Genomic DNA, 20920 nt, shown 5'->3' with positions numbered 1-20920 from the left:
GGGCTGCATAAATTTGCAACCATTTTGTCACCACGTCACACTTCGCTAGCTGCGTGACTTTTTTTTTTCTTTTCGTTCGCTCGTTACCTTCCTCCAGGTCGCTTCCCGTCTGCTTCCGTTTATGCATTCGCATAAACTGCAACTTCATCGAGACATAGAAACCGGTGGTGGTGGTCCCCGATAATCGTTTTTCTATCGATCTCCGGACGGATCGGCGAACTGACCTGTGCGTCGGTTCGCTGTCGAGATGAAATTGCATCGAGATGCACCGCACGACGCGCCGTCGCTGCAATCGATAGCCCCGTCCATCGTTGTGGTGAAACACACCACAAGTCCTACCTTTCTAATCAATGCGTTGTTTCTTGTTTTTTCTTTTCTTTTTTTTCCCGCCACTCAAAGTGCACCGAGTCTATGGGGGGCGATGATCAGGTGGTGTATCTCGACGCTTAGCCCTACGTCCACACGGAACTGAGCAACGGTACGGGGCGCACGATTCATCAAAACAGAGGGGCACAGACAATGCGAGGAAAAGTGTACAGAATGTGGTGAATATCGTGTGCAAAAGACTGTGTTTTTAACGAATGTCAAAGAAAACAAAAGAAGAAAGTGACACACAGGAAGGAAATTCAGTTGATAACAAGTGAAAACAACAACAGTGATCGATTGGAGTGAATGTGATATAAACGAGTCTTTGGGAAGGAAAAACCAGATTAAACTAATCGAGCTTCCATGAGTTGTGTTGAAACCCGCGAAAAAAAGTCCCTAAACAAACAAACCAACCAAAAGTGAAGTGTCTAAATACAGTCCCGGTGAAGAAGTGAATCGTCGACCAGTGGCAAAAGTTCAATAAAAAAGGATTTCCTCGTTTGGTGAAACTGCCAGTGAAGAAAGTAAAGGTTTCCTCGTTGAATTAGTGTTGGTGAAAATTGTTCAAACGAAGCCCGAAGTGAAGGGGAAGTCAGTTCTTCAGTAGTGCTCCTCGTCGAGCCGACGCCGTCGGCAGTTTAGCTCAGTTAAGTTCATATGAGCCCAGCAAGTTAGCTCCCGGAAGCGGAAATAAAGGAATCGGAGTTCAGTTTCCAAATGGTGGTTGAACTTTGTCGGAGCATTGGTTAATTGTACGCCGAGGAAAACAGTGGCCGGGTGGAAAACGCCTCTAGGAGTGGCCACCCCGTTACCAACGCTTCACGTGACTCCAGTGCCTCTTCAGACCCGACTAAACGGACGGGGGTGTTCGGGTCGCGACTGGCCGGTTCGAGCGCAATGGCAGTGTCCTGCCCGGAAGTTATGTACGGTGCATACTATCCTTATTTGTACGGCCGTGCCGGACCGAGTCGACCGTTTTATCAGTATGAAAGGGTAAGTCGATCTGAAAAGACTCAACTTTAGAACTCAGTAAAAGGTTAATAGAATACGAATGATTTGCAGTCGAACGAAGTCGTTACAACGACATAAAAGTCGCATCATAAATCGATTGCCAACTTTAATTGCAATCACACCCAACGGTTCTATCTAACGCTTTTTTCATACATCCTTCCGTTCAGTTACGCAGATTAGAAACTAATTAATCACCACTGACCATTTAAAGCGATGTACTAATTTTCACCGAAGCTACCGGTGTTTTCCCCCGGCTTGCAATAACATCAACTTTAATCGAGTCCACCACGAGTCAACAAACAGGTTGCGTTGTCTAACCGTCGTACTCTCGAAGCTCCGGGGCTTTTGTGCCGGGACTCTCTTCCGACGGTTTCCAACCGCTTTCGGTGTGTGTTTATCGGACGCGTTTTTCCCTTCTCTTTCCCTACGGCCTGTTGGAACCAGTTCCGGAGAGGCCGTCCCGGTAGCGATATGGAGATATACGTTCGTAATGTCTGATGCTACCGTAACGATTAGTTCCAGACAATGTTGCGGACCAGTTGCAAACGTTGTGTGTGTGTTTAATGTTGGTTGTTGGTTGTTCCGAGAGCTTACTTTAGATAACCACCGCTGTAATGGCCTGCAGCAGGACTTGCAGGGATTGTTAATGTTCCCGTTGTTTTCCACTGAATCCCTGGTCAATATCCTGAAGGACCTTTGGAAGCGTTCGGGCAATCTTAATCTTAATGATCTGCCATGACCATCGGCGTCATCCGTGCACACATTCCAAGGGCTCACGGTAGCCGGCGTGAAATGTATAGCTCGCTGTGAGTGAAAATTTATTGAAACGGCTTTTAAATTGTGATGGGTAACTTTGCGCATAAATTTCTCTCCCTATCTGCCTTCCTTCATCTAGCGTTAGTGTGTGTGTGTATGTTTTAGTTTTTTCGTTGTTCAACCCATCTGGTTTTAGTACCTCCCCGTTGCCTCCATCTTTTCTTCGGGTGCCTTTTCAAGTATCCACTTCCAAACGACAACACACACTAATATACGAGCCCTCGACGACGCGCTGCAAAATTTATGGTGGCGCTCGGGTCTCGGGTCTTCCTTCCTTTCCTCCCCTTGTCCATCGATGGATGGAAGCGACTAGACAACGAGTCACCGGTGTGGCGACATCACGTGACAAAAGGTGCCTGACATAAACATGTGAACGGCCATACGTCAAACCATTGGAGGGGGTGGTGGAGAAAAAAGGGCTCCGTATCATCATGAAGCCACCCGATAGACACTCTCGAATCGAATGTGCCCTTCGGCGGTGGCCTCTAGACGCTCCGGACACGCTTGTCCAGGTGTCAAGGAAAGGGTCTTATCTGAAAAGAATAGTTACAAGCAGCGAGACAGAAAGAAATAGTGATTTATAGAGGAACAGGGTAAAGGCGTTGTTGAGTTGTGTAGGTGCCTTTGTCATGACTTGTGGGTTTTAAAACAATTAAAAAGTAGCACAAGTTAAAGAGTTTTACAGGCAACGAACATCAAATGTTCCAACATGTTTTGATTAAGAATGTCTTATGTTATGTTTCTTTGAGATTAAAAGCAATCAAATTAGTAAAATTGTAAGTCAGCCAAGCGATCTACTTCAAGTAATAATTTATCATCTTTTAGTTTACTATTTCCGATCTTACGTTGTGATATTAACTGATTTACATTGGTAATCTCCTTTGCTTTTATAATTGCAATGTTTACTTAAGCTAATTTACGTTTTCAAAACATTTAGAACAATAAAAAGTGGCTTTGCTTAACTACTTATAAGTACACCTCAAAGTGCCAAATAGCAGAGGTTATGATGAATGCCATGCCGCGATCGCCTGTAACATATTGACTGCATAAAAGCATTTGACGCTAATGCACACCCTTGATCGCCTTGAGCTGAGCGGTTCGACAAGGTGCTGCCCAACTCTTTCGGACTAGTCTAGCCTCCCAAGCGTAGGACTCCACGGTGGTGGTGGCCCTAGGCCCGACTGCCACACCACGGGGCGCTTGCGTTTGTGACACTGGCTGGCTTAGAGTTGCATACATTCAGCTCGATCAGGTGTGTACAGCAGGGGGTTTCCACCATCACCACCACCAAGCACCGATCCAGTGGACCGATGCGTATAATAACAAAACCTGCATTCGTTACGCACCCTAAAGCGGGCCGCACCAACGTTTCACGCGGATTGTGGACGCGGTGAGAAGCGAAAGAAGAAAAAACAAACAAAATGCAAGAAGTTGCCAGAGATAGGAAATGCCACGCTGGCGAAAACAGCGAGACCCCGCGAGTGCGAGAGTGGAGTGGACAAGAAATATTTTTATTGCACAGTGGGTTTGAAACAATTTCACAAATGCTGTTTTCTGCTGGCATTGCGCGCGGAGAATTCGATGCGTTTGCGTGAGGCAAGAGGAGGTGGGAGGTCTAAGGGAGTGAAGAGAAGGAGGTTTTTCTTGCTGGTTCGGATGGGTGGAGGGAGGGCAGGTTGTAATTATTTTATTCCACAACCAACCCATCGATTTATTTTCTTTTTGCTACCATTTCTTGTATGTCGATTTCGAGTCGATGAGTGATTGGGCGCCTCCATGTCCTGCAGATGTGTGCGTATGATTTACATTTAAATTAGCATTCCCATTCCATCGGGTTTTCGGTTGTGGTTCTTCGAAAAAAGGACCCAAATGATTGAAAGAATTGTAGGATATTAATTATCCCGCACGTTCCTCAAGTAACGAAGGAAAACCAGGGCAATTCGGGAAGTAAAATTATCAAGCGCCACCTGGCGGAGAGTTGAATACACCTGCGAAAGTAGCTTCCATTGTATCAAACAATCGAACTGGAAGAAAATAATTTGTTACGTTAAATCACGGGCAGCTCCCTTCTCCCCGTACCGGAAAAGGCTTCATCAAGCGTAATGAGTTCAATTCACGCTGTGTGTGTTTGACCCCGCCGGCTTGAAATATACTAACAATTATGCTTTTAATTTATCAAATTTACTGCCCCATTCGCCACAAGTAATTGCCGTTGCCATTGGTCGACCCGCGGCCTGCTGTGGTTCGTTCAATATGAAACAATTTATTCGTTTTTCCTCCACTTTTCCGTTAATACAAATTCGGAAAAAATAAACAACACAAGTAATTGTTGGTTGTGTGGATGGGGGTAAACCTCACGGTAGTTATGATTAAATCAGGTTGATTAAATTTGAAATATCAGCAACATTTATGCTGTGCGCCCTTTGAAGTGGATACAATTGGCTGTGGGCCACTGCTTTGACCTCACGGGTGGGGTGAAAGAAAAGGAAAAAAAGGTTGGATGTTCAGTGTCTGGCTCATTTGGGACGTTAATTTAATAAAGCTAGGAAAAATTAAATCAACCAACGCTACACCACGCTGGAATTGAGCTCCGGGTGAGATGGAGTATTCAGTTGATTGATGCGTTGGAAATTGCTTTTGCTCCGGCAGGGAGTTAGGAACTACTCCGGGCGTACACGGACGAGTGGTTTTCGAGGTACACAGCTCTTGGCCGGCAGAGTCAGACTTCACACGCCTTCTTCGAGTGGAGAAAAACAGCTCCTTCACAGCTGCCCCTTTTTGTTGGTCCAACTCTCCACCAAGAAAAGCGTGGAATAGTGCCGGTGTGTCGTTTTTTTTTGCGTTGGCACTCCCGCCAAAAAGGAACAACTCCCTTCTGGAAGGGGGGAAGGTGTGCTGCAACCCGTTGGTCCCACTCCAACAATCACCTGAGCCACAACCGAAGGAAGGTGGTATTAATATTTAATGAGAAAATTAATTATTAATTTCACCCAGAACTCACCTCGAGGGATCCATTTTGACCTGCCCCCGGGCCGCCCGAGAACAAATCCCGAACCCGCACGCGATCTCCCCCCCACGTTCCAACCGTCCGGTTTAGGAAACCATTTTGATGTAAGACACAACCACCACAATCGCACGTCACACGGCCATTTCCAGCTGAGGAGCGCAATTGGAGCCCTCCGCCTTCCGTTGTTGCCTTGTTGGGGAATATAATTGCACTTGGTTGGCTGGCCGGGTTGGGACGTGGGACGAGCTTTGGGGTGAAGGAAGGAGCGGAATTAATTATGCTCTAATTACGGTGCCCGTATTTTCCACGAAACGCGGTCTGGTTTGGTCGCACCGCTTGCGGACTTGCTGGTGGCCATCTTGCAGTGGTGCTCGGAAAGAATAGAGTCTTCCGTTTCGGAAAACTACTTCCCGTGCAACCGTGCATCCGTGTGTGTGTGTGTGTGTTTATATGAAGTTTTTTCTCCATCCCTTCACAACGACGATGACTACCGAGGGCCATTGTTTGCTAATTTGTCCTAGAACTCGCGACGGGGTTGTAGTTTTCACCGACCAAGGAATGCGATTAACATGCGAAAGCGATCGTCCTCGGAAGCACACACTCACACACCAAGAGACATTAGTGCACAGGTGCTTACCTTTCGAGCGCGACAACTTCTTCATCGACAATGACAATGGATCCGTCATCGTTCATCGTGGTAATTCGCTATTCGAGCCGACTGATAACCGACGTACGTACGTATCGTGGTAGGAAATTGCCTTGTCGAAGGAAGTCACCCAGCTTTCCCAGTGGAAAATGGATGGGGAATGGGAAGGAAGGAACGAAGGAACCTACACACACACACACACGGCACAGAGTGAGGAAGGAATGTTGATGAACCGACGTAACCGACGGGTTATGGAAGGGAAGGGAAAATGTGAGCTTTTCTCGCGGCCACACAAGTGGAAAATGCGAGCAGTCTCCCATCGCCGGGGCGCCGGGGAACGTGGAACGTTTGCGGGTTTGAGGTAAAACAAGCCATTTACAACGCGCGTTTAAAAAACGATGAAAATTATTCATTCATCGACAGCGAGGCCGTGGCGGGCATGAAATAAATGTACGTGGAAAGCAGCAGGAAAGCAAGGAAAAACACGCTTGGGCGTGGTGTGAGAGAAGAGGTGGCTAATTATAAACGACCGGCCGGGGCGCACACGCAGGAAGCGAGTGGATGACAGGAAGGCGGGCAACACGGACAAGGTGCTACTATTTCTGTGCCCCGTTACGGTTTACATTTTAAATAGATTGAAGTTATTTTTCTGCCTTCCGAATGAGTTTCCATGAGGCTTACAGGCTTTGGGTACGCTTCATAGCAGTACGGTAGAACAAAGGGATCCTAGGGAAGAAGGTAAGCCTTACAATGTTTTCTGAAGTAGACTCCAGTCCTACCAACTGTTTCTGGTTGGATAAGAATGGTTCTAAATCTGTCTGTGATGTCTGTGATGAGTGAATAGAAATAGGCTTGAAGTTTATTGCCTTTGAATGTTTTAGCAAATGTTCTCCTGACATGAGAAATGGGAGCATTTGCTGGAAATAAAGTTTCTTTAATACGTATGAACAGTATTTTGGCGAGTAAGGCTCGATTGGCAAGCAAGTCGAATGATGGAAACAAAATGGATATGTTTAAACATTTTTACCAAGAATTTTATTCGACAAGAGGCGAAATAAGTCAAAAGTCATAATACTAAACAACTTCTACCTTCCGGTAGTGACTCCCAATTGCTCAAGTTCTTTGGACATCTTCCTCAATAGCTGCTGCCGCAGTAGCTGTTGGATGTGCAGCCACTGTTGGATCCTCTGTTGGACGCGCGGAATCAACTCCTGACGCTTGAAGAAGCTCTCCTCCAGTCCGTCACGTTGCTCCACCCGACTTACACCACTGTAGTCCGGTTCGTAGCCGATCGAGCGCAGAAAGTAATCGAACTGCACCGAGCAGTAGTTGTGGTAGATCATGTCGATCTCGAAGTTCCGACGTTCTTCAGGCGTCATGGTGGCATCGGGACCGAACGCCATTCGGAAGATTTTGTCCAGTTCGGAAACGCGTGGTTTAACCACCTCCGGCGGTACTTCCCGGCGTCGAAGTCGTGATCGGGGTGGTTTGATTTTGTGGGACGGTTTGGCGTACGGTGGGGCGAGAGCTCGTCGAAGTTGCACCGCCAGTTGGTTGATGCGCTGTTCCTCTCCTGCGGCCTTCACCGCACGACGCATGGTCTGGCGACGTTGGAAGCGAACCTTCTGCTCGACGGTGCGTATCAAATCCGCCGGAAGCAGGTCGAACGCGGCCAGTAGCTGGAGGACGGTGTCGAAGATGTACGCGAAACAAGTTTCGCCGGAAAGCTTCACAGACGTTCTGGAAGATTCTTTCGCCGGACGCAGCTTTCCGTAGGTCACCGTAACCAAAGTTTCGAGTTCCCGATGTCGCGCGTTCATTACGGACTCTTTCAGAGGTCCCTCAACCAGGTTCTCAAACAGTTCCCTTAATTCTAGAGCTCGCTGTTTGTAGAACTTGCGTCGGTCGTCCGTATCTTGGATGAATCGCCGAATGGACTGTATCTTCTCGGCAAACGTACGTTGAATCTCTGCTGATTCCATTTCGGCGTTTGTCTTCACCCAGTTCATTAGATCCAATCGAGAGAGCAGCGTCATTGAGTTGGTGTTCAGCTTGGCCACCCCTTGGAGGAGCTCGGAAGGGGTAGAGTATACGGTGTGGATTGGTTTGTTCTTCGCCAGGAACTCCTCTTCATAGAACCGCTTCACGGCCCAGATATCGTTGCCCGCATCGATGTCCCGGATGTTGGCCACGTTTCGCTGTGCTATCGACACTGGGTAGCTCTCCAATTGTCCCGATTCATCCCGATGTATCCAGTCGTTCCGCTCGCGCCACTCTATCGGCATAATGAGGTAGAGGAAGTTCTGTAGCTTCAACCGTCGCACCCAAACGCTTTCGAGCCTCACCACCTGGTTCCACAGGCCGGTCATACGGCCCTGGAGTTCCTTTAGGCGTCGCTCGAGTTGAGCCGACGTTTCAAAATAAGGCTTCACAGTGTCGAGCATTCGCATGGTCGCACTGAAGCGCTCCTGTCGGATGGTACGAACAGCCTCCTGAAGTTCCGCACATCGTTCCCCAAGCTGGCGGTAGCACTCGTCCTCGGTTTGGTGTTTTCGCGTTTGCCCGACGAGGTACTCCTGCCGAAAGAACGTTTCAAACTGCCGGCGCCCGGATTCGCGAAGGTTGTGGATGGCCGAGGTCCGCGTAAAGTTGCGAATCCGTGGCCGGTATGTGAGTTCATTTGGATAGTGTGCATCGAGCTGCGTTGCCAACCGGGTGCCGAACTTGCTTCCAGCGGCTGGACCGAGCAGTTCTGCGTCTAGTGGAAGGTCCTCCACGTGCAGCCTTTGCCGAACAGCCTCTCGTCCACGAGAACGAGCCGTGTGGAAGCGATTTTTGTTCACATTTTGCGCTGCAATTTGCTCCCGCGTGGGAACTGCATAAGGATTGCAGTACTCATCCTCCGGACCATGCACCTGATGCCACGGTTCCGAGTTGCCGCTTGGTTGGTCCATTTTTTCCAACACAACCTTTTGCTCCGTTCGCGACGCATCCGCGAGCTTTGGCGATGCGTTGCGGAAAAATTCCAGTGGAAATTTTCGACCATTTAGCACGATGAAGCTGCCACTTTGGTCGCTCAAACACTCGTACGTCGGGGTGGAACTGAGGTTCGGCTCGGCCGCTTCCCGATGCAACCAATCGTGCTGCAGATTGCGAAAGAAACCTTCCTGCACAATGTCGCGATACCTTTCCCGCAGATTTTCCACTCGTTGCTGGAACGAGTCGTTCGAGGGCGCCACCGACGAACGCGACGAACGTTCACTGGCGGAGGTGTCGGTGGAAGACATCTCGTGGCAGCGGCAGCTAGCGTTTGTTTTTTTGTCGACGACTGACGGCTTCCTGTCATACGGAGGTCATGGACTACTTTTTTTGATTTTGTTTAATGAGCTTCAGGTCGGCAAGGTTTATTATAGGCACGTTGCCATGGTGATAGTCTGCTAGTTGGTTAGCTGCAAGTGGCAACACGCGAACACGACAGCTCAATGGTTGCCCGGAGACAGGCGTTGATTACTGCGATCTGCAGCCGATTGGATCGAGCCATGCAGGCTCAGATGAACTTTTGGAAATGCCGTTATTTGTAGGAAATTAGCGCAAGGTACCTGTGCAACTTTATTTAACAGGACTGTGCTACCGTATAGTCGAACGGGTCCCAGAAGCTTGTTTAGTCTTGGCCTGCCTTAGCGGTCATTTAGGAACAGTTTGTTAGAGCTCGCACTAAAATGATGCGGGTATCGTCGGAACTACTGCTAGGAATGCTTCTCAACTAGTGCGAGACCTGCGAGGTCGTGAAGTACAGCCTCTAAATCAATGGCTACAGAGTGACTATACTTTGAAGCATGCCGCTTTTGGGACGCTTGGAATTTCGACATTGATTTCCATGCCAGTCCTGAGCTTTAGCAGAAAACTATCTTGCCCGAATATGAATCGTACTTTGGACAGGATTGGAGGCCTATGGCTGGTGGTTTCAAGTTTGATAAACTACTACGTTTACGCTCGTCACAAAACATTTTTTTATCTTTTCGTATGGGATACCACAGGACCTAGACGCGTGTCGTTGATTGATGCAAAAAGGAAGGAGTAAACTGAATCCTCCGGAAGATAAACGCACGTAGCTGCGAAACATCCCAAAGCAACACATGCCAACCGGCTCGTTTGCAGCAACATATTTGCAGATATTTTTACCCAACCTCAACACTATGTTCCCCGCCTCACCCACCGCTTTTTCGAGCTGTTGGCACAGCAACACGTGCAGCAATTGTCCCGGTTTGGACCTGAGCGTTTGGAGTTGTTTTGCACACGGACGCAGTATTTGCGCTTAATTAATTAATCAAAATTCTTGCCCCTGGTAAGGATCTCGGCCCCGGGGGCTCCGACTGTAAAGTATCTATCTATTTTTTATTGGTCCCGTGCCGTCTTCGCACTCATGACTCGTGTGGAGTACGCCGTACGCTGCACGGTGCCAGAAGTGATCTCCATTTTCTGCGTCCATTTTGGTTGACTGACTATGCGTGTGATAGACTGACATATCGGGAGCCCGGTACTTGCGGGCATCGGACGGTTTCTTGCGAGGTGCAAAACCGTTGTTGTCGTTGCGCAGGGGATTCAACGTCACATTCTCTAAGGGTCGGTAAGGTGTCCCATCACACGGGTGAACGTTTTGATCGTTTCATCAATGCCCGGGTTGGCACCTGGGTATTATTATTATGGTAGGTTCGGGCTACGCACCCAGCTCCTTATATGAATTGCAGATCTTTCCAAACGTTCCAATCCTCCCGCTATCCCGCCTGCTTCTCCGGGGTTGAGGAAGGTGCCGATGTGTTGCTTGCGGAACCGCAGGGAAGGGTTAGCTTGGTTGCGAAGGAGGAGGTAAATGACAATCCCTCGTCAGGCCATTCCTGCCATGTGACAGGCGATCTTCCATTAGTATCTCCGAGGGACAGCGAATCATACATTCCTAGAGGTTCGTAGGTTGCGCGATGGAAAATTTGTTGGAATTCTACGGAGTTGAAAGAAAATTTTAAACTCTACCTTTTGCAAGGTATCAGTGAAGAATTCTTAATGTCCATTTAAATCTTTGGTTAAAAAATTTCAGCATTGTTAATGCGTATTATCAGGACTATTTTCGTTGCTTGCATAAAATTTTAGTTTGTTTTTGGTTTGAAGTGCGTTGGTTCCTTCATCACTAAGGAAACGTAAAAAGATCGCACTGGCCATGACACCCAACAACGTCTCCTTCCGCGCGCAGTAATCATCACATCACGCTGCCGTCTGTCACTACAACTTGCCTTGGTTTCCCCCGGTGCAGGTGGATGCGCTGTTTTGAGCCTACTGGCTTATAGATTCTCATGGTGGTCGCTGGCTCCGTTCAGCAACCGTTGCTTCCAAGCACTTTTTCTTACGTCAACCTGCGACACCCGTTAACGACCCACAGCGTGGTGCGAATTATATTAATTTAATAAGAAAGATATTGATAATTTGTTCGCCGAACAGTGTCGACGGTTTTCCATCCATGGTACGTTTTAACTTTTCCGCTTTCAATTTCTCGCCATCTGAACGGGATCGATGGATCGATCCAGGCACAACAGATGGACGTATTTATCTCCAGGGAGGAGTTGGAAGTTCTGGAAATCGGATCGTTGTAACCATTCCTGGAAGTGTATGAAATTGCCGGTGATGGCATATGACTAGCCTCACAGTAGTTTGTTCCGTATGGTCAGTTGGTCGCCTTCGATGAACCCTTGAAGAAGAATTAGATTTAAAGGATTTAGATTTATTTAGAGTCCTGATGCTGGTTGATATTTCTGTGATCAGCAACTTGTTCTCGATTTCGATCATAACCGAATGAGATTTCCAAATGAGTTGAGAATGAGAAACACCTCTTGAGTATTTCATGAAACTCAAACGATCGATCAATCGATTCGGCTTGACTTCTTATGGCGATCAAGGAAGGGATGCGAAACAGGGTATAAAGTGATGTTTTTGCGCATTGTGATCCTCCCGGCGTGTGGTGTTGGTTGGTTGGTGTCGCGATCACCTTGCGTCGAAGGTGGAAGAGTCCTGCACCTCATTCACTCGGACGTCCCCGGTAGCGGACGGGAATAATCAATTCAGTTCCAAGCGGACCCAACATGCGGGCTGACCAGTTTTTCAGTGCGTCAATCCGGAACGGGGTGCGCATATTGCAACCGATGACGACGTCGACACCGACACCGACGGCAACGCCACGGCCGATGACCACGACGATTGGATCGACAAACGGCTTCTGGACGGGCCGATTGTCATCGTTTAATCAAGATAATTGACTAATTGACTGGGTTATCGGAAGATGCGAATCTAATTGAAGAACGCGACGGACGCGATCGGACAAGATACCGGGGAGGTAACGCACGTCCCCGGTGGTCGGCTGGTTTCGCTTGTGATTAATGGGTGCTGGAAGACACGAAATGAAAATCGAACTGTTCTCGCGGTGTGGTGAAAAAACTAGGCCCTCATCCCGTCACCGATATGGCTAGACCGGTGAAAGGCCAGTTTCACTAAATTAACCCCTTCAAACTCGGCATTCCCTGCCGCGAGTACCTCGAAGGTTCGCCTCTGAATCCGTATGCGTAGCGCGTTCATTGTGAAACGATGAAAGCTGATATGGTTGATTTGATTAGTCTGGACGCGTACGGCTGTGGCTTCTGTGTCCCAAAGGACCATTTTAATGCCCGGATGCCACGGAATAAGTAACCCACTGGGACATCTATGATGCTGTCGTTGCATTAATGTGCTGCCAACGGTATGGCAATGGCGACGCGAAGCTTCGAAGCTTTCAATTGATCATCAGAAGCAGGTTAGTGTTCTGACAAGTGAAAGTAGTCTTGTCTTGGCGAGGTCCAGATGATGCAGAGTCGAGTTTCTTTAGATCTTAGTTCGCAGACAACTCCATCATCGATATCTGGAAAAGGTTTCTAACCTCTACCCAAATTTCTGTGGATTGCCTACAAGATCCCATTGGTTGTTCGTGTAGATCTAAGATCATTGGAAGTGAAGACTACTCCTGACATTCCAAAGAATTTAAGCCCCATTTTCATATTGCAACATTTTCATAAGCTGGTTATGGAAATAGCCTGCTAACAGAGATAGCGGCTCAACAACCAGACCAAGTCCTCATGCACTCCGTTGACATATCGATGATGGCAGCTGGGTATCATACCATCGGACCGTCTAATGGCGAAAAACTAACATTCTTCAAACTGGTAGCGTCGTGTTTGGACTGATTTATTTTCCCTCCTCTCGCACCCCGCCGAGAAAATGAGCCTTATCGGTGCGATCGGATCCGCCTCGTTCGGGCGCGTGACGTCGTGATGCGTTACGGTACGTAAACGGGGGCGCATCGGTATGTGCCACGGAATGCAATTCATAAGACGCATGCCGGTCGGCTGCTCGATTCGCTTCGGGAGGTGGTTTGGGAAAAATGGAAATGGAGTTGCGGTTTCGAGCGAAAAGGAAGAGAGAAAACCTCTGCGCTCGATCGCGGAATCGCCCCTAAAGTCAACTCCGAGCTGCGGGATGGATAATTCCACATAATTCCTACAAAGCTCTCGGCGTGTGGCTGTGCGTGTGCTTTTCGGCCGTATTGGTACGCATCGATCATGATGCGATGAAGCGTGCTTCAGTTATTTATCGTTTTGCTGCATGTTGCTTGCGTTTTTTTATCTTCGGTCCATCGCGAGGCGTTTCTGGAATGCGGGAAAGGTGGCGATCGGCTGTTTTGCGAAGTGCCGTTTCGCATCGTGAGTCCTCCTGAGGTTGGTTGAGGTGGTATGCGGCACCCCTTGAACTTCCGCCTGTAAATGCACGTTGGGACTTCTCTGATGTGGTGTTCTTATGCAAGTCTCGCATCTGAGTTGGGGATCAGATTAAATCCTTACTGAAACCGATGTCATTTGCGTAATGGATGGTAACTCCGAACCCATTACTTTGTCATGGGAAGATGGAAGCAATGTGGAACCTTTTTCTTTGGTGTTTGATTTGAGGTTACGGTTATTTGTAATTAATTTGAAGATAAAGAAAATAATTCTAACACAATCTCACATTCGTCGGAATTCGAATAATCTACTATTACTACTTACAATTCTTTCTCCTCCTTCCGTCCAGTTTAACCAGGATCTCTACTCCACGACCGGCGTGCCGCTGGCCGCCTCATCTAGCACCTCGGCCAGCTCGCACTCGCCATGCAGCCCGCTGCTGCCACCCTCGCTCCCCACGAACATGGCGGTCGCGGCCGCTGCGGCCCACTCCGCCTCCACCCATACGGCCGCGGCGACGATCAGCTCCCTCAGCCAGACCGCCATCCCGACCATCCCGACCATCCCGCTAGGTGCCCTCCAGAGGCACATCACCAAAGAGGAAGACATCAGCACGGCCCGAAGCGACACCGAAGGTACGTACGTTATCCAGCAACCGTTGCTTTTCCAACCAACAAACCAACGCCTCCCTTTCCCTTCGCCATCGATCCATCCAATGCGGGAGCGTTTTCGTAAAGGGCGAAAGCCCGCTGGAGTGCATCATTTATTATTTATGATCCGATGATTGATAACGGTCGCCGGGACAATTTATTTATTGGGCCTTCCGTTTCCGATCGCTCTCCGCGGTTGCATTTGGGTTAGGTGGAAGGGCGGCCGTGCCACCTTCACGTTTTGCTGATGTCGCTTTTGCTGATGCCAAACCTGGTCGCAGCGCAGGTGACGACGGAGTAACCCCTCCGTTTGGTAAGAGAGCCAGTTTTGCAAAAAGGCCGTCGGATCAAAGGTAAATTATTAACCCAAAACATACAATAACCCCACCGAACGTCGCATGGCAATCTGCCACCTATCGGGCTTCTGGTCGCAATCGAATCGATTTATGTTTGTTTGTGCGAATCATCGAAACGAACGTAAACGTTGTGGAAAGACAAAAAAACCCTTTTCCAGAAGCGTCATATAAACAGCAATAAAATTATCGACTGGACGATCGCTTGACAAAGGGGAGGGAGAATGGCATTACATCGGGGGAGAGTACGATCGAAGTTGAAAGTGAATTGAGGAGAGAGTATTGCGACGTCGTCAAGGAAAACCGGCTGTGCACAGTTGGAGCTTTTTCCCGCTTTGGACGCACAGCAAACAAACAAACAAAAAAGGGAGCAAAACGAAATACGTTGCCCGTCCATCATCTTCGTGGAGAACGTAGGAAGGAAAAGTTCAAGATATAATTCAAAATTGACAAAACGGCGTAAGGAAGCGATGAAAGGTGCAGCCCTCGTGATGGGTTTTCTTGCCTTTGGGATATTTAGTCGGCGGTTACTGGTTATGAATACAGAATTGATAAAATTTCTGCAAAGGTGTTTTCGATGACATTTGGTTATTTTGTTTTGCATAACTTTAATTTTAATTTGGATGTGTGTTTTTTCATCCTAAATTTTAATATTTCCAATTTTTTTTGTGTTTTTAATTTTATTTTCATTTCATCGATTGTATGGATCGATAGTTTTTTGGAAAATGTAGTTTTTAGTACGTTAATGTACTTTAGTTTAGTAAGGTAATGTAATTGAAATATATTTATAGGCTTTTACAACGTGTCCGATGCTTTGGGAACAATTTCCTAATGCTGGTAGATAATTTTCAAATATTTAATTAATTCCAAACGTTCGGCTAGAAACTAAATCATATCATCCCACTCAACATTCATTGAACCGTGTTTAATAAATACTGAACCAAACCCATCGACTATTATTTTATAATTTACCATGAGGGGTGTGTTTTTCATTCACGACCCCGCCAAAAACATGGAGATGGTTCATCCGGCAAGGATTCGATGGACCAATCAAACATGACGCTTACTCAATTCATCATCATCACGAAGGTGAAATCAACCCACCAAATTTATCGATCTCTCCAACACTGGAGCCCACTCGAAAGCACTCGAATTCGAACCGAAAGCGTGTGGCGACGCGCATTGATGGACGAATTGAACGAAGGGCCTCAGTGTGGTGTTTAATTAAACGGTCCACCCCAGCCGGTGTGAGCTAATTAATTGAACTGGTTCGCAAATTAATGCCCCTCCAATCAATATATCCCAGCACACCCACCTTTCCTACCCTTGTTGCGTTGGCGGAAAATTAATCAGCGTGCAATCATCCTTTCGTTCCATGCAACCGCAGGGACCATTTCCGGCGCCCACAATGACAGCTCGTGCTCTTCCGGGCCCGACTCGCCCCACAATCTCAACCAGCAGCACCTGCAAGCCCAGCAGCAGCAACAACAGCAGCAACAGCAGCAGCAACAGCAGCAGCAGCAGCAACAGCAACAGCAGCAACAACAGCAGCAGCTCCAGCACCAGCAACACCCGCAGCTCCAGCATCACCATCTCCTCCGGCATCACCACTCGGAAGCGAGTGGGCTGGCGGTGGCGGCGGCGGCAGCGGCAGCGGCGGCGGCGGTCGCAGGGACGTCCTCGTCGGCGGTGGCCGGCGCGAGCGGCGGAAGCAGCAGCAGCAGCGCGGGGGCCGGAGGCAGCGGTGCTGGGAGTGGCGAGGCGGCCGGCGGAAGTGGGATGCTGACGGCGGGGAATGGGCGGGCGCAGTACCTGTCGGCGACGTGCGTCGTCTTTACGAACTACTCCGGCGACGCGGCCAGCTCGGTGGACGAGCACTTTTCTAGGGCGTTAAATTTTAGCGATAAAAACAATAAAGGTAAGTGAACTGTGTTGTTTTACAATGTGCTAAATTTAGTGCAATCGCTTCCTTTGACGGGAAAACATTAGAAAAGTACCTTGGGAAACTGTGGAAAACCAACCGTTCAACTAACGATACACCCCGGTTTAAAACGGGCCATAATTAGCTGTTTATGAGTTTTTATGGCGCCCGTTTGGGTGGCGTCTTTAAAACAACAACTCAAATTGAGATGGGTTGAAGAGCAGCTCGAGGTCGGGGTCGTAAATATAAATCACGGGAAGAGCCATAAAAACCGTGCGCCCTTTTGGCTATAAACCCGGGCATGAACATTTTCCTCCAAGGTGTTAGAAGGTGTTAGAGTGGGTTAAAGAGTTCCCTGGAAAGGGCAAACAAGAAAAAAAAAAGTGCTCCCCTTTTGAGAAACCCACATACACAAACAATGGTCCCAACTGTCGCGGAAGTAACGTTGATGTCACGAGATGACATCTGGCCTCGGGATGAAACGCTCCGGTTTGGGTGATTGTTTATTCCAGTTGTGGCTTTCAATCGCGGTCGCGTTGTGTCAACGAGTTTTACATTTTACAGCCTTTTAATAGGACTTCGTGGCGCACGGAACTGTGTTTCCGATATCTGTTTGATGGTTTACGAACACGTGGCAACGGGTTTGTGTAACCAGAATGAAGTTGTTGTTGTTGAAGGGAGGGTGACAACAAAACCCCGGGAGCCTGTGGGTACTTTATTTGACATCTTTATGGTTCGGTTGGTTTTTGGTGATCCAAAGAACACAATGCTTTACATGCCAAGGGTTAAGGGTGGTGGAAAAACTTGATGGATGCAATCCATTACCATTATTGTTTTTTAAATATGATAATGATTATTCATCAATCCATTATCATCAGATACAACATATTCACAACACTTTTCCTTTTGAATAAATTTGATCGTTTTCTTGATTTTACTATCGAATGAATCACACCCTTGAAGAATTTACCTTAAATCCGGTGGTTAACGTGATTCACCGTTTGAGGAGGGAATTTTGCGTGACTCTTTCCTACATCCTGGTGATCGGTTAGTCACTAGCTTACGATTGACAATATTTCAAGCATAACAATCGGTTGAGAAAAGCTGATGGATCAATGCATCGGATGGATTTCCCAACGCTCGAAAGAAGAGCAGAAAGAAATAAGCCTCGAAACAATGTATCTCTTTCGAGAGAAGTTGCGTTTCTAGGGAATGGTGAGGGTTCAAAAACACAGAAGCAAGCAAAAGGTTTGTTTTTGTCCTCCGTTTTCATTCGATCGCTGTCCAACGCTCAATGCCCTCGGGATCAGGGCACGCGTGTGTGTGTCGCAAGCGTATCAGAAAAGCCCTAATCGAGGTGCTCCGAAGATGACCGACGACGTGGTCCGTCGAAAATAAAGTTCCCGGAAAAAAGGCACGCATTCTGATGCACGGACCGCGGGGGTTGAACATCGGCACGCACGGCCATAAACACGGAACCAAACAAGGAATGCGCTTCCGCGCAGCTGAAAAAGGGGTTTTTCCTCTTGTATCGCGCAACGGGGTGCCGAGCGGAGGTCGTTCTAAACCGGGTGGGAGGGACTACGATTTCGAAGTCCCCGGTGAGTACGTTTATTTTCATCATTATTATTATTGTTATTATTATTTATGATGACGGGCGTGGTCCTTGGACCCGCGACTCCGACCGACACCGGGTGGAACCGACAGGGTTAATGATTTATTAACCCACAAATGGGACAATTATGAGTGAACGGAGGATGCTCAAGGGTTCTAATGAGCTCGAAGGGAGATGGGTTGGAAGGTCTTTTCAAAAAGTCGAGATGAGACAAGAAAGATGAGTGACGTTTGGTGAAGTGTTGAAATGGTCTGATTGAACATGACATGTCCTGTACGAAACCTTGTTTGAGCAAGTGTTTGACACAAGGTTTTTATTAGTTTGCAATTTGATTCGTTTCAAAACAGACTACCAATTAAATTTGTTTACCAAAACGATACGCTGCTCTGTTAGAAACGAAAATAAAATGCACTAAAATGCATAATCGTGGCAAATCGGTATAATTAAGATTATTTTAATCACACACACTCCCCGGGTGAAATACCGCGTGGCAATTAAAATGCAGATTTATTGTTTTAACGGCCCGTTCAACACAACACGGTGGACTGCAAAACGGCCCATAAAATCAGCGCATTAAAATCTCCCAACGACTCCATTAGCCTCCTGCAAAAGGAAGTGCAGGAAGAGCGGGCTATCAGGGTGCACTTTATAGCACCCCGGTCGTAAAACTTACACCGGCTGTGTTTACGACCGACCGTCTTAAGAAGGCTATAACAAAGAAACCGAGTTCCCCGGGTTCCGATGGCGGGAGGGCTTCTCACCGACGAGAAGGAGGTGTGAAATGATACTTCCTTTACAGACCGGGCAACAATACACGCTGCCGGAAGAGGAGCCGACAATGTGACCTGGGCTTTTGTTTTATGGCTGCGGTTACAAGTACTTTTGTGTGTGTGTGTTTGTGTGGGCTTGAATTTTCCGCCGCGTCCAAGTGCAACCCCCTCATGGAAGTGTGTTTTAAGAAAGTGAGCCTTGAAGGTGTTGAAACAGGCATAAAACTGCCTTCGGTGAGGAAAGCATCACTTTCACAAAATATAACGACCTGCAACCACGGAACAAGCCGTTGGCCAATGCACCGTGGAGGCCATTTTCCAACCCCTACTGCGAACCGATGCGTAGGAACTATTTTAATGGTTACGTTGTGCGCATGTAAATGGCCAGAGGTAGGAAAATATGAGGCGGCACATACCCCCGGGGAGGCTAATAAAAATTAATACTTTTCTTTCTCGCTCTCTCTCTACCGTGTTCGTTATCCTTATGGAGTTTGTGATTATTTATGCAACTATTTTAATTTCGCCACATATTTAATTTTTGGCGGCGTTTCGTCAATCACTGGCGAAAAAGGGGTTGGCAGCGCAAAGTAATTAATAACCCGTTGGTTGTATGCAAAACTGTGTTTTTGTTTCCTTTCCACCACGAAACGGCTTGAGGAAAACACAATTTACATATATTTTTGCACGGGAAAAGCCCACACACTACCGCCCCGTGCCACGATTTTCCCGAGCTCAACGCTCGAGGGGAGATTAAATGGCGTCATTTAAATTTAAATTAAGATGATTAATGCCTCGTTTGTGAAGTGTCGCGCCCAACGACGACGCCAGGTCGTGTATATATAAGAGTGTGTGTATGGATTGGTGTGTCCCCCAAGGTAGAAAGGTAAAGATGGAGCTCGGGTCGGTTTAAATGGTCACATGATGAATAGCGACAGCCGAGCCGGGAGCATCAAACGCATCAAAACATATGTCCAAGGCGTTTTCTCGGGTTGTCTTGTTGCCGCCCCGCCGTTGCGGATAATGTTGGAGCTCATGCATCAAATGGGTCTGGTTGCGCCGAACAGCAAAAGGGTGGAAAAAGTGCGTGAATTATTACGAATTCATCGCCCATCGTAAATTATCTCTAATGATGCAAATTAAACCGATGATAATTATTTGTACAGCATCCTATTTTTGTTAGTTTTCCATCACAAAAAAAAGGATGTCTGGAACGGTTGTTAGGGAGGAAAAAAGGAGGCATTCAGGTTTTCAACTTGACATACGAAAGTCTTGGTGTAGTGACTCTTTCTTTGCGAAGAAGTTAAACTCATCGTGACTCAACGAAACGATTTCAAACTTCAAAAGGGTATCTTCGGACAAACGGTTGGCAAAATAGACGTTTCTTTTCGTCCGGCGGAAGTACCAGTGGTAAACTCAATCCCAAACCGACGGGAAACGAATTTCCCGTGGTGTCTTTGGGGTTTTCGTAAAACCGAAAAAGTTGCACCACATCGCCGCACAGAATAAGAATTGTTTCGTTTGCCCGAACGAGTTCGTTATGAGATAATTAATTCATTGCCTTGCCTCGTGAAGGTGAATCCATCCGGGATTGCGCCATCGGCTACCCCTTGCTCCTTTGTTTTCCCTTTTCGCTCCCATTTCCCAGCGTCCCCGACGTCTAATATGCGTTGGAATGTCGCCCTGCAGGACGCGGGATCGGAGAATCGTGATTCGTCAAAAAATTCACTGAAACAAAACTCTCACACAGAGGAGCTACGTTTTTAAAACACATCCACCACAACCGCCCGCCCTCCTCCCCCAGGGGGGTCGAGTGGAAAAGTTGTCGCTAAAGAAAACACTGAATACGCGAAGGAGCGTGAGTAGACGATTTACTCACGGGGAGGGTTTGGAGAAAGCGGCTCAAAGGGGGTAAAGTATAAAAGAGTTGAAGGAATTTAGTCTCAGTGTGTGGCAAAACAAAAAAAGAAAACACACG

At 47.7% G+C, this 20920-nt stretch overlaps 1 protein-coding gene across 1 annotated transcript in view; it reads left to right on the top strand.

The window, feature by feature from the left end:
* The first annotated feature begins 1263 nt into the window (after positions 1-1263).
* The window catches only part of LOC131288149 (protein vestigial), a 37282-nt gene continuing 17625 nt past the window's right edge, over positions 1264-20920 (top strand). Inside the window, exons 1-5 of the mRNA XM_058317265.1 lie at positions 1264-1359; positions 13986-14271; positions 16027-16114; positions 16262-16321; positions 16382-16557. Coding sequence (XP_058173248.1) covers positions 1264-1359; positions 13986-14271; positions 16027-16114; positions 16262-16321; positions 16382-16557 — 706 coding nt within the window. The remainder of the gene's footprint in view (positions 1360-13985; positions 14272-16026; positions 16115-16261; positions 16322-16381; positions 16558-20920) is intronic.

This window comes from Anopheles ziemanni, chromosome 2 (genome assembly GCF_943734765.1).
Source record: "Anopheles ziemanni chromosome 2, idAnoZiCoDA_A2_x.2, whole genome shotgun sequence".
In the NCBI taxonomy this organism is placed as follows: Eukaryota; Metazoa; Arthropoda; class Insecta; order Diptera; family Culicidae; genus Anopheles; species Anopheles ziemanni.
Note: the sequence above shows the minus strand (reverse complement) of the source record. Positions and strands in the feature narration are given on the sequence as shown.